Raw genomic sequence first — 15,076 nt, forward strand, 5'->3', positions numbered from 1 at the left:
TTCATGAGTGCAGCTACTTCGGAAACAAAGCACGGTGTAAACCTAAAGTTTAAATTAAGTTCATAGACAGGCTGCCGCTGGCGTTTGTCATGCCCACGGCTAATGCGGGATACAAGTTTAATGAGAGGACGCAGGATATAAACGAGAGTTTTGATCACTTTGTAACTAAGTTAAAATTACTGGTGACGGGCTGTGCTTATGCAAATTCCGAGAGACTGTCTTTGTGGGAGGATTGACAGTTAAGGCGGGTGGGTGAGTCACGTCATCATCTCCCCTCCCATTCACCTCATTTCGCTGTGAGCTGAGCTCCGCAGCTAATGCAGTCTTGCGGAACCAACTTTGTGACGCTGCCACCAAATACTCACAGAAAAATCCATAAGTTAATACACACGCTGTCTCTACAGTTTCTACACACTCTGAATTCTCCAGGCACTACTTACAAAAGGTTACATTGACATTCGTGTTACGTTATTTTTAAAATGTTTCCTTTTCTTAGCACAAGCACAGCTGAGAAGCTTTGATGCATGTGCACCATAACGCGTTAAAAAATAACGCATTTAATCACACTTTGCATTCCAAGCAAAGGGAAACTTCTGTCAATGCATGATTTCCTGGTACACCGATTACATTAATGCACACATCAGAGCTACAAAATGTAACAGTCGGAAGAAAGCCGTTGCTACAACTGATTGGAGGAAAATTTCATTTCAAAAGACTACCCGACGGAAGCCTTGATAAAAGCGTGGTTTTGTGCACATATATATACAGTATACTGTATATATGTGTATATATACTGTAGATGTATATGTATATATACTGTATATATGTGTGTATATGTATATATATGTTTATGTGTGTGTGTGTGTGTGTATATATGTATGTGTGTATATATATATATATATATATATATATATATATATATATATATATATATATATATATATATATATATACAGCAACACTCATGACAATGTCAATCATGTTACGTTATTATTAAAATGTTTCCTTTTCTTTTCATTACTTCTTTAACACACTACTTCTCACTGCGGCGCGGGTATTTTGCTATATATATATATATATACAGTATATATGAATGACCTCCAAAGAGTGCAGAGACGTTTGATAACGTGAACGTGTCTGCAAAAAGTGGCGTCTCCTGCCCAGTAAAAGTCGAGCAGCCGGTGCGCGCGCATAGCTGTGCCGGCCTTTGAGACGCTACTGCGTTTCTGCCTTAAGTCAAAGTGAGCACTTTTCATTTTTTTCATCCTCCCCCTGAGCTATAGCCCAGACAAGTGCAAACACGGAACCCCTTTTCTACTTCGCAGCAAAATAATATTAAGGCGCTTCGCACTTTCTTTTGCACGTATACTTTTATGAGGTCGTCAGCTCGGATTATGAAGACACGCACAGGAGTGCAGGACTGACAGTGCCATCACAGCCGATTAATGGCAGGGACATCTCACCAGTCTACACAAGACCCACCGCGACTGTCCCCAAAAGGCGCTCATATCGTCAGCGAAGACATCTCTCTATACTATATAAAAGAAAAACGCAACTTTCCTTTCTGTACACCTTTTATCCCAAATCAAAGCCTTTCTCTCTTAACACTGCAGAGGACACAAAACTAATTTTCTTTAATTGCTGGTAATGCCGGCAAAGCACATTACCAGAGGCAGAAATTTGAACGTTCACATAGAAAATGTCATTTCTATACCACAGCCGTCGTGTAGCACCTTTCAAAAGAGATCAACTACCGAGAGATGATCCATACACATTTTAGCTGCTGTTAGTACTACTTACCTGTTCTGTTACACCGTCTTTAAAATGTAGTTTACCCGCAATCACTCCAGTATTGCTCAATGTACCTTTACTTCTTAAAACGTTAATGTTTTACTGTTTAATAACTTATAGACTACATTTTATTATTTTTCCCTTGCACTCAGTGACCAAAGCTATACACACACATATAGACACATACATATATATACACATATATATACCTTTGTGTATGTTTGTATGTATGTGTATACAGTACAGGCCAAAAGTTTGGACACACCTCCTCATTCAATGTGTTTTCTTTATTTTCATGACCATTTACAGCACTCCATCACTCTCCTTCTTGGTCAAATAGCCCTTACACAGCCTGGAGGTGTGTTTGGGGTCATTGTCCTGTTGAAAAATAAATGATCATCCACCTAACCTGACTTCTGCACAACACAACTGCTGGTCCCAAACCCCATTGATAAAGCAAGAAATTCCACTAAATAACCCTGATAAGGCACACCTGTGAAGTGAAAACCATTTCAGGTGACTACCTGTTGAAGCTCATCGAGAGAATGCCAAGAGTTTGCAAAGCAGTAATCAGAGCAAAGGATGGCTATTTTGAAGAAACTAGAATATAAAACATGTTTTCTGTTATTTCACCTTTTTTTGTTAAGTACATAACTCCACATGTGTTCATTCATAGTTTTGATGCCTTCAGTGAGAATCTACCAATATAAATGGTCATGAAAATAAAGAAAACACATTGAATGAGGAGGTGTGTCCAAACGTATACACAAACACACATACATAAATACACACACACACACATATATATATATAATTTGTGTGTGTGTGTGTATGTATGTGTGTGTATATATGATGTAGATAGGTATGTATATATATATATATTGTAAAAGACTGATGAGAAGACAGCAAAAAGGTTTGAGGTTTTCCGGCCCCGTATATTGTCGACAATCCACAATATATATTCAAAATATATGGTCAAAACACAAACAAAACTGTTCATATGCACGACGCCGTATCATGGCGTTGGCGGCCATTTTATTAGGGAGGAGCCGGAAGTGGAGGGATGCTGGGCAGGACTGTGAGGGAGGAATGGGATTGATGACGTCAGGACAAGATGGCGGAGGAAGGGCGGAAGTACCGTACTGCGGTCAAAACCCGGCTTATGGTGGCAGAGGGTCCTTTTTCCTATGAGGAAGCAGAGGGAGAAAGTTAGTACCCCGCCATTACCTGCCGGCGAATGTGTTCCCTGATGCGTTCAAATCCGTCCGCAGTCTCCTACTCGCGCATGCGTGACAATATATATGTGTATATGTAGATATGTATATAGATATGTATATAGATATGAAGATATGTATGTGTATATATATGTACTGTATATATGTATGTATATATATAATATATGTAGACTCAAACCCATTATGACAGCAGCAATCCAAGCTGTGAGAAAACAGTAAAAAGGAGACGTGTCAGACGTCGTGGTACATTTTCTGATGCAGCTAGACAAAAACAACTTCGTGACGCTGCCGCCAAATACACAAAACAATTACTTTGACAATCATGTTAGTACGTTATTTTTAAAATGTTTCCTTTTCTTTTTCTTTCCTTCTTTAACACACTACTTCTCTCTCTGCTGGTATTTTGCTAGTATATATATATATATATATATATATATATATATATATATATATATATATATATATATATATATATATATATATATATATATATATATATATATATATATATATATATATATATATATATATATATATATATATATATATGTATATATATATATATATATATATATATATATATATATATATATATATATATATATATATATATGTATATATGTATATATGTATATATATATGTATGTATATGTATATATATATATGTATATGTATATGTATATATATATATGTATATGTATATATATATATATATATGTATATATATATATATATATATATATATATATATATGTATATATAATATATTATATGTATAAACTGCTCAAAAACATTAAAGGAACACTTTGAAAACACATCAGATCTCAATGGGGAAAAAGAAATCCTCCTGGATATCTATACTGATATAGACTGTGTAATGTGTTAGGAACGAAAGGATGCCACATCGTTTGATGGAAACATCTTAGAACCTCCACCATGTTTGACTGTAGGTACTGTGTTCTTCTCTTCGTAGGCCTCATTCCGTTTTCTGTAAACAGTAGAATGATGAGCTTTACCGAAAAACTCTACCTTGGTCTCATCTGTCAACACGATGTTCGCCCAGAAAGATTTTGGCAAACTCCAGTCTGGCTTTTTTATGTTTCTGTGTCAGCAGTGGGGTCCTCCTGGCTCTCCTGCCATAGCGTTTCATTTCGTTCAGATGTCAACGGATAGTTAGAGCTGACACTGTTGCACCCTGAGTCTGCAGAACAGCTTGAATATGTTTTGAAGTTGATTGGGGCTGTTTATCCACCATTTGGACTATCCTTTGTTGCAGTCTTTTATCGATGTTTCTCTTCTGTCCACGTCCAGGGAGATTAGCTACAGTGCCATGTGTTGTGAACTTCTTGATTATGTTGCACACAGTGGACAAAAGAACATGAAGATCTCTGGAGATGGACTTGTGGAAAAATACCAACAATCTCAAGGCTACAATGTTTGTTCTGAAGTCCTCAGACTATTCTCTGGTCTTCTTTCTGTTCTCCATGCTTAGTGTTGCACACTCAGACACAGGTTGAGTCAACTTTTCTCCATTTTAACTGGCTTCAGGTGTGATTGCTATATTGCCAGCACCTGTTTCTTGCCACAGGTGAGTTCAAATGAGCATCATATGCTTGAAATAAAACTATTTACCCACAATTTTGAAAAGGTGCCAATAATTTTGTCCGGCTTATTTTTGGAGTTCTGTGTGACATGATGTCAGGTTTCGCTTTTTCTCTGTTTTTTTGTGTTGTTCCAATGCACATAAAGGAAATGAACATGTGTATACCAAAATTTTTGTAATTGCAACAATTTTCTGGGAGAAATGGTCCATTTTCTGGGAAAATTCCACGATAATTTCGGCCGTGACTGTATCAGGCAACTGCCAGTATTCTTTATTTTTGAGCAGCACCGCGCCCCCATTGCTTCTGAAATTAAATAGTTGGCCGGTTCCGAGCGTCAACTAGATAATAACATACATAGAAGACCGCAAGACAAGGATATTAATGAGTCTTTGTTTCTTAATTTATTTTTAACATTGTGTTTTTTTAGTAATTTTTTTCTCAAACAATTAAAAAAAACACAAGGGCGAAATGGAGGTGGCTGCCAGCATTCTTTATGTTTGAGCACCACCGCACCCCTGTTGCTTTTCAAATTAAATGCATTTGGCCAGTTCCGAGCATCAACTGGATGATAGCATACATACAACATTGCAAGACAAGCACATTAGTGAGTCTTTATCCATCCATCCATTATTCAACCCGCTATATCCTAACTACAGGGTCACGGGGGGGGTCTGCTGGAGCCAATCCCAGCCAACACAGGGCGCAAAGCAGGAAACATCCCGGGCATGGCGCCAGCCCACCGCAGAAAACCCACGCAGACACGGGGAGAACATGCAAACTACACTCAGGGAGGACCTGGGAAGCGAACCCAGGTTTATTGATTGTTAATTTATTTTTATTTTTAAAGGTTTTTTTTTTAAATTGTTTTTATCAAATAAAAAAAAACAAAAAAAAACAACTTTATTTTCCTTCCTGGCAACCCTGGGAATTTCAGCTAGTTTACAATGAAAGGCACTATGTTGAATAAAATTTCTTTTGTTTTCTTTCATGGATAATATTTTTGTCACATGAATACAGCATACTTTTATGTAGTATGAGATAATGTTCAGTTACATTTGTTACTTTTAGTGGATGCCCAGACATGAACAAAACTATTTTGTTTATATTTTCAATCCAAATGTAAACCATTAAAATATTTTTCAATTTCTAAAATATTTCAGTGTTCAAAAAAAGTGATTTTTGTCTTTATTTCCAAAGCTACTGGAGCCTGTTTGTCACCAGCTATTTGAATTTTACCGCAGTGGAGATGTCCGTCTTCAGCGCTTCACTCTTCAGTTTCTTCCGGAGTTCATCTGGTGTTACCTTTCTGTTGCTGTAAACAGGGATCTGCACAGCAGTGGCTGCATAGAAGCCCTTCTGTTGGGTATTTACAACTTGGTAAGTACTTGTTAGAACTACACTAAGTTTTCCCCTCTCGCAATAATCTATATACATTTATATTGCAGCAACCAATCGACTCCACTCAGATCCCTAACCCCCCCAACATCCCACCTGGCACACACTTCCTTATCACCACTGGGTATCAGAAAGTACAACACATATCCTGTTCAGATTAGGCACCAAATTAGTGCACAAGCCTACAAGCACTCTGCACACAGTCCTTTTTAATTCTAAAAGCTAGAAATTGGCAGCAGAGACACAGAATGCGTTTTATAGCATATCATGTAAATCATGTTCAGCTATATATGTGGAACAAGCGTCAAAAACACTTTCCACATAAACAGGAACATTGCAATTCGGTCAGAAGAAAGGACCCACAGTCTCTGATCAGCACACATACAAGTTCGTCTGGACACACATTTAAATGGGACTCAGTGCAAGTACTTAATACTAAAAGTGCCAGAGAACTGGCTGAAACGTGTCTATCCAGTGAAAACATCATTAACAAATATTTGGATATGAACCCAGCATATGCAGGCTTGAAAAGAAGAACAGGCACATAATAAATAAGACTTTTATGACCAACACCCTCCAAACCCCACCTCACATCCATCTATCACCCATCCTTATTTGCTATATATTGCCTTGGATTCTTGTCAGTCTATTCATTTTCCTCTGGTGATGATTCCTGATGGCAGTCAAATGCTTGGGAATAAAAAACTATTTAACTATTTTAAGATGCATGATTCATTTTCTTCCTTTGTGGATTTCCACAAACAAGCATTTATTTTAAAATCTGGTCTGTTGTCACTTGGTTCACTTAAAAATGTCATTTTACAGATCTAAAATCCATCTAACTATGAGCAAAGGTATGCATTAAAACATAAATAACGTAAAGTGGTGAAGCATATGATTTAAACTATTCACCTTTTAACTAATGGAAATGGGATGTTTTCATATTCTCATTTTGTTGCCTTTTTTGTCTATGTACTGTATGGTGGAATGCTTAATTTGATTTCACTTGATTCATATTTTTCCTTTACAAATCTTTCTCCATAGTGGAGTAAGGGTGTTTTTGTTACAGATATGTAATCATACTGATAGTGAGCTAATTTCCAAAGTAATAAATAGAACCCAAAATATGATTGTTTCTTTTGCAGTGTTAATGCACTGAAGAAGGGTTTACCTAAAGAAGTTAACTTCAGCTACATTTGTTTTATTTTGTTACCAAGAGACAGAAAAATAAAACAGTGTTTTGTTTCCATGGTAATTGCTGAGACTATGTATTTGTTTTTTTTTCCAGCTCTTTAATTTCATACGATTTTCAGCCCTCATTTTCAGTAAAAGAGATATTTAACAATATCAGCAATGTATTTATATATAATATAGAATTTGTACTCCAAATAATTTAAAATGAGGCTTAGCTAGTTTAGTTTGTACAAAGCATGCCAAGAACACTGCTAACCTTATAGATGGCTGTGTGGGCAGAGCAGATTACAAACGTCATAAGAACCATCCCCACCAACTCGAAGCAGAATGTCATTGATAGAGAATCTCTAAATTTGGCTCTAAATTGAGAACAAAAGAAAAGCTATTCCAGTTCTCTTGAAAGGATTTCTAAGAAAGTTACACTATTACGTAATACAGAATATAAAGTGTGTATATAAGATTGGATCTCTGAATATTTAAAGCTTCATTTTTATGTTTCTACTAAAGCAAAACAATATAAAGAAATTTCAGATGATACTGTGTTAATGTGCTGTAAGTTATAAGCTTAGCTCTTATTGCGTATTTGGTGGGGAGGATGAAAGAATACTAGATTACCATGTGGTAGTGGCTGCTTATTTGACATTTTTAAATTATATTACATGTCATTTTCAGGGGTGGTGTTAGTTTCACCTTCTCTTATGATTTTTCATGAGCTATAAGGTACATATTTTATGCAATATGTACAGATTGTTTTCTTGTCTGAAACAAATTATTTAATAATGTATAATGAGATCTGCATGTCTATATGTTACAATTTTTCATTATTAAAGCACACATTTAAATAAGTCCTATTCCAGGATAGTTTCCTGATAATTACAAAACTATGTAAATGAAATGCTATTTAATAAATAATATATGAGACTAAGCATTATTGCAGAGTATATAAGCATTCCAAAAATGTGCTCATCAGTGGCACTAAAATTTGGAATTTTTCTTAAAAATTTACAGTACAATCTTGATTCACAAAAAATGTGAAATGTGTGTAAAGATCTCCAGCAAAGCTGTATTACTAAAAATGTAAACTTCACCAGTCTAACTGCATTCACCTACTCGTGGCTGGGGTAGTACAGGGCTGTAGTGGTTAGTACTGCTGTTTTATTAATGAAGCATTTGGATTTAAATCCTTTGCCCGTTTTTTATCTAAGGTATTTGGATGTTCTCTCTGTGCATTTTCCTTTGGGTCGAGGTTCAGTCCTGTAGGGCTCCCATGAGTCTAGGTTTTTATTCTAGTCCAATTTTAATTAGAAGCCAATTATTGCTGCTCAGCCACTTATGACTCAATCAACATTTTTTATTTCATTTAGATGTTAAGATTTCTAACTCTTAGTTACACATTTTAATCTTAAACGGCTGCATTCAATGTTTGGTTGATTTTTGGTTTTTTAACCATCCATCCATCCATCCATCCATCTATTATCCAGCCCGCTATATCCTAACTACAGGGTCACGGGGGTCTGCTGGAGCCAATCCCAACCAACACAGGGCACAAGGCAGGAAACAAACCACGAGCAAAGTGCCAGCCCACCGCAGGGCATGAACACACACACACACACACACACACACCCACCCACTAGGGATAATTTTGAATCACCAAGGCACCTAACCTGCATGTCTTTGGACTGTGGGAGGAAACCGGAGCACCCGGAGGAAACCCACACAGACATGGGGAGAACATGCAAACTCCACGCAGGGAGGACCGTTTTTTAACCAGCAACTTGCCATTTAATTTGATTCCATTTACCCCTGTTTTAGTAAAATATCTGGAATGATTCAGAGGAGAAAAAAGTGGAGGACTGTGAATTATTAATATGCTCCGGGCCTCAGATCATTTGGATGGTATCCATTTTATTAACACCTGTGAGTGGGTAGAAATGGGGCATCATGCCTGGCCATGCTGACTGATGGCCTATGAGGCTCATATGTCACAAGCCAGTACAAACTGGAAGTGTATTTGTAATGTGGGATCTAAAATCAGTACCATGAAAAATTAGTATTGAAGCAATTTTACAGTGTTAAAATGGCTACTGATCAATATTTTGATAATTATAAAATCAACTACAGATTTGTGCAAATTTTAATTTTCAAAGCTCTGTCTTCTTTTTAGGATGTATTAACACCTCTAGCTCCACTGCGTTGGCTGGCATCATGCCCGGGATTTGTTCCTGCCTTGCGCCCTGTGTTGGCTGGGATTGGCTCCAGCAGACACCCCTCCCGCCACCCGTCACCCCCCCTCCCCACCTTGTGACCCTGTGTTAAGATGTAGTGGGTTGGATAATGACTGACTGATTGACCTCTAGCTCCATATATTATGTTTGTATATTCCTACTTCCTACTGGTTTAATGACATTTAATGGTCTGTCTAGTATTTTTTGCAGAGGCTGTAACCATCATAATCAATGGTGACATCTTTTGGTCAAAGAGTATGTATAGGGTTTCCATGATTCCCAATGTTGTCACAAAACCAACCAACATAAATATGAGACATCAACAGATACTATATAATGCATTTATTGTCAGGATCAAAGCAGTGAAATGCTTACATTGCAAGTGACCCTTGTCCTCTGCCCAAATTAATAAGTAAAATCATTCACTAGCAACAGTTAATAGTTATAATCTTCTGCTGTGGTTCTGTCCAGTTTGTAGTGGATTATCATGTTTTGTTGATGTTAAATATTATTTAGTTATTGCGTTTCTCATAAGAACATACAGTAAGTTAACAAATGACTGAAGGCCAATTAGTCAATTAAGCTCATTTGCTTAACTAATAGCTAAAATCTTAAGAATTAAATAAAATTCTTTGTGATAGAATTAAATCCTGTTGTTTATAAAATTAAAAATTGTTTTAGGCATAGGTTCAAATTAACAATAAATTGAATTCTAAACTATAAAATAAATGTTCTACATAGTATAGTTTGAAATATGTGTCATTGTTGTTACCACCAGAAAGTTAATGTATTTTGAAATTTCATGATTTCTGTGAACTATTAGAGAGTTAACCTCCCATTCCTCTATATTCAAGTTCATAACTTCATGTTACATTGGGCTGTAATCTGTCCCTATATATGTAAGTGTGTGTATGTACTGATTATATGCCCTGCAGTGGTTCTGCTGCATTTCCTTACTTTTATTATTTTCTCTCCATGTTGCACTGAGCTTCTCTATGCAACATTGTCAACTTAGGATGTCTGTTTCTTGGCCAGGAATTTTTTCTTTTGGGAATCCTTGAGATATATAATTTGTTTCTATTAATATCTTTCATATTTTTACACTTCAGGAGATAGTTGATAAAGATGGACAAAGCAAAGTTTTATCCTTCTGTATACCATCTCTTTCAAAACCTTCCATGTACCATGAGGTATGTACCAACTCTTTCTGTCTTCCCCACTATTCAATAATATTTAAGACTCCATGCCAATTATAATAACCACAAATGATCAATTATTTATAATGTACTAAGCTACTAAGCCGCTTGACAACTGAGATTAAATGACTTTTAAGGTCAGTATCCTGTGACTGAGCCCTTCACATATCCTTTTTGAACTGTGGCTCAAATTATGTTTTGTTTATCCAAACTGCTTTTCTCTTAATTAAACCTGATGTGGATTATGTGTACATGAATATAAGATTATTGATATCTGTTAACTTGGTTTTTTAATTTCCTGTTCTTTCATAATTTTATTTTTTACTCCCTTTCTTTGCATTTATAAATATTTATTTTATTAGTTTGTGTAATGTAGTAAAAGGTTATAACAAGCTCACCATATTCGTTCTTAAGGTAGTAAACTTGTAATGATTACCAATTTTTCATACACCATGCATATGGTATCTGACCCATTGCACAACCATTCAGCAGCAGAATGATTGGTTTGTTTGTGTCTGAAGGAAATCAAGCAACACAACTGGAAAAAAAAGGCACATCAAGAGGAGGCAGGCATATTTGTGCTTCCCATCCAAAAGACAAATACATAAATTGACCAAGACCAGAATTAACCCACACACAGCATTAAACAATTTGTTGGGGGTTCCACATTAATTCTATTCTGAAAAGTAAAGTTATAAGTGTAATATGTTGGCCTTCTTCAGCTTCTTAATAACCAGGAATTTTCAGCTGAGAATTAATGTTCTTAAGCTTACTAGTCCTAATTAATCCATTCTGTTCATATTGTTGCTGTTGATGTTCAAAAATCTTTGCTGCAAGCCACACTTCTTTCAAAATGTTCAATTATTAAAAACAAATAAAAAATTCTTAATTATACTCAAGCATGCATTGTTCACTAGCAGTTACAAACAGTATCTTTAACTGTCTGTTACTATTATTTTTCAGCCCTCAACGTTTGGTTCCTTGGCTCTCACGGAAGGTGCTTTAGCTAAGCATGGCCTGAATAGAGTTGTATATAGTGGACCACATCCACAAAGAGAAACTTTTACTGCTCAGAACCGGTAACCCTTTTTTTTTCCCCCCTTCATGTTCCCTTCTGATCTTTTGTATGGTAATCCTAGGCTGCAAAGTGGATATTATTACAAGGACTGAAAATGTTTTATGTTTTTATTGATCGGGTTTAATTTGGTGCATGGTTAACCTAGTGCTGTACTGACACTTCGTCACATTAACCATCATGACATCTGATGTTACAGTAGATGACAGTTAATTGCATACATATCACAATAATTACATAGCAGATTATAGAATGGTTAACTGAGTGACCTTGATATACAAAACTTTCCTTTAGGCCATGAAATGAGAACAAAACTGGCCATCAGTCATTTTCCAGACTTGTATGATAACTGTAAAAGTTTAGTTATCTAATTTTGCCCAGACCTCTGTTTAGAAGAGCACTGTATTGAATATGGATGTTTCTATATGAAATGTAAGCACCACTTAAAACAAAAGTCAAGAGATTATATGTACACATCTTATATTTCTGCATTCTTTATAACAAGGGGGAAAAAATAATCTTGGCTCAGTTTTTTTTATTTGTTAAATGATTATTGAACATTTCACTAGAACAGCATGCTTAGTACTTTAGGTAAATGGTGAAGATACATTCTACAGAACATAAAGGAAGACTAAAGTGGTCATATGTTATCCAGGTCTTTATTTTTATGTAAAGAATTCCATTTCATTTCCCTCATTTCCCAGATACATTTTGCCATTATGCATTTATAAAAACGTAGTCCCTGAAAATAATTTGAATGTGCACTTTTTCCTCTCAGCTTCAGTATTTTAAGTTTAAGGTATGCTTTATTTACTTTGAAGAAAGAAATTGTTATATATTCTTTTCTACTTCTTTTGCAATATATGTAAATATTCTTCTTAATGTAACACTTTTGTCAATAATCTCTTTTTCCTACTTCTTCACATTATTTCTTTCATTTTTTTTTTAAACTTGCAAATTTGAAATCTAAGTCAGGGAATTAATGTTTATCATAAAGGTAGCAGGCTTCACTAGATGGAGCCTTCCTTATTTTACAGGGAACCATCAAATGTGGTAATACTGTGTGTCTACTAGGGCAGTAATCTGAAAATCATGTCTTGGGAGTTTGTCTGGAAATGCATGTGAATATCAGAAGAGCATGTAACCCCACATTTAGTGTTTAACCCCTTCCGAAACATCAAGTTAACTATTCATTCTTTTCTTTTGTAGCATTTTCTGTTCTTTCTTTTTGAGAGGAATTATTCTGTAATCTATTCCTGCAACATTAACAATACAGAAACCAACCCATGAAGAAATAGCAAGCAAACATACAGATAAAGACACCCCCACTAAGTCACGCCAGGCAAATTTAAAGCTCCAGATTAATCTAACATGGAAAAACAAACAGAAAAAACCGTCTGTGCTGAAAATAAACTGCTCAGCAGATGATTTATGGCAGATATCTCTTGTTCCCTCTAAAGACAAACAACTTAGTTAAAACTGCCTTTTTGTTTGTCTGGTCTGAATATCGGTTAGTCTTAGTGTACTGTAATCAGACTTTCCTTTAAGTTTTGAAATGTGTCCATACTTACTGTGGTTCAGTTCTATTTTACTTTTATCTTAAAAACATCAGTTGCATAGAATTTGATTTGATCAAGCTTATTAAAAAATGACAGCCGTAATCATTGCTACCAAATTTTGATATGTCCATCAATTTATTTACAATTACTCACATAATATTACTGTTTATATTTCATGCTACAGGCACTTTTTGGGCTCACTTATTGCTGCTGTAGGTGTGCTTCACTTATATTGAAGAGAATCCAACTGTAATTATGCTTGAAGCAGTAACTTGTAAGCAAAAATATAAATCCACTGCAGAAATTAAGAATAAATGCCATTCGCCCCACAAATATGTACTGTTTACTTATTAAAGTATGAAAGTATACTTTTAGAAAATGTTGAAGTTTTTTGGAGAAAAATAGCTAAATATTTAGCATTTAAAGTACTTTAACAATTTGAGTTTCTTGATCACTCTATGCGTAAAGTGTTTCACCACAGTCTGTGTTTTATTTAACAGGTTTGAGGTTTTGACTGTCCTTCTTCTGTGCTACAATGCCTCCTTAAGTTACTTGTCAAGTATGTCCCTGCAGTCTCTCTGCCGTGTAAGCTCTAGGTAAGACAGTAAAATTCTAAAAATCTATAACTGCCTTGTGCCATCCTGCTTTCCACAAGATGGAAAAAGTCATAATAAATTGAACTTTTCATTTTTTTCCCTTTGGCAGTTTGCTCCTTTATTGGAGTGTTTCCCGCATAGTTTATAAGCATGTTTTTTTGTTTTTGTGCCTTTTAGTTAATTTGTATGTTTTCTTTTGGTCCTTTGTTGCTTTATGCTCACAAGGAGAAATGTAGTTCAGGGAGTGTACTGTAGGAAGAAGGGATTTTAACTTGCCCGCCCAGGGACACCAAAATAAAGTAGGAAGAAAAAGAGAATTCCAGCTTGGTTAATTTATTCAGTTTTGCCTTCTGCAATGGCAGTAATTAATGTAATAATTTGGTAAGGCTCCCACTTTATTTTCTTTACCTTTCTCTGTAGGAGTGGGTCTCCAACCATTAGACTTATATCAAGCTGACTGAAGCACACTTGTTTTAAGAAGCAGAATGCATTAAAATTTATTGATAAACAGAAGGATTACTGAAATATAATAATTGCATATATATTGACATAGAATACAGGACACAAGTCAGATGAGAAAAGTAAGCATATAACACACACAATTAACAGAAAACACATTCTGGTTTTCTGTTAATTGTGCTGTCTTAAAATGCCTTGTGTGCCATTAAAAAGCCTAGTAAAGCAGGCAGTGCCCCCATTGTCCTACAGCACTCCTGTCTGACTTAATCTGATGTTGCATTTCACAAGTTCTAGTCAGAGGGGATGTCAATGTCAAGTGTCGTTGCTGATCTTATCACCAAAGCATGTTAATTTACACAACTAAAAATTACTGGGCATGTCAAATTATACGATTTTGTAACAACTTTCCAGCACATTTAATCACTTCCAAAGAACTGCCAGCTCGCCTCTTTTTTTGACGGCCAGTACCGTGCTGTCTGACGGAGTCTGTTCCTTTGCAAAGGATTTAAAGTATGGCAAGTTCAATCTCACTCTCAGCCCTTTTTTTCTTTATGTCATTCTGTTAGAATTCTGTGTAAAATGTATGCTGTATGTGTGCACGTGGACAAAATGGATACATTACATGTGGCCAAAAATATACTGATTTTTGTTTGTATAAGTAATACTGACAAAGGTTGATTTTATTATTGTGAATAATATGCTGGAAACATCTGATCCTGTTATTTAGATACATTTTACCCAGTCACA

At 35.6% G+C, this 15,076-nt stretch overlaps 1 protein-coding gene across 5 annotated transcripts in view; it reads left to right on the top strand.

Moving 5' to 3' along the window:
- The window catches only part of fam126a (family with sequence similarity 126 member A), a 128,549-nt gene that overhangs the window by 80,771 nt on the left and 32,702 nt on the right, over window positions 1–15,076 (top strand). For all 5 annotated transcript variants that reach the window (XM_039737701.1, XM_039737699.1, XM_039737698.1 and 2 more), the window contains 4 exons: window positions 5,828–6,007; window positions 10,554–10,634; window positions 11,604–11,719; window positions 13,775–13,870. In XM_039737701.1, coding sequence (XP_039593635.1) covers window positions 5,828–6,007; window positions 10,554–10,634; window positions 11,604–11,719; window positions 13,775–13,870 — 473 coding nt within the window. The remainder of the gene's footprint in view (window positions 1–5,827; window positions 6,008–10,553; window positions 10,635–11,603; window positions 11,720–13,774; window positions 13,871–15,076) is intronic.

This window comes from Polypterus senegalus, chromosome 15 (assembly GCF_016835505.1).
Source record: "Polypterus senegalus isolate Bchr_013 chromosome 15, ASM1683550v1, whole genome shotgun sequence".
NCBI classification, from domain to species: Eukaryota; Metazoa; Chordata; class Cladistia; order Polypteriformes; family Polypteridae; genus Polypterus; species Polypterus senegalus.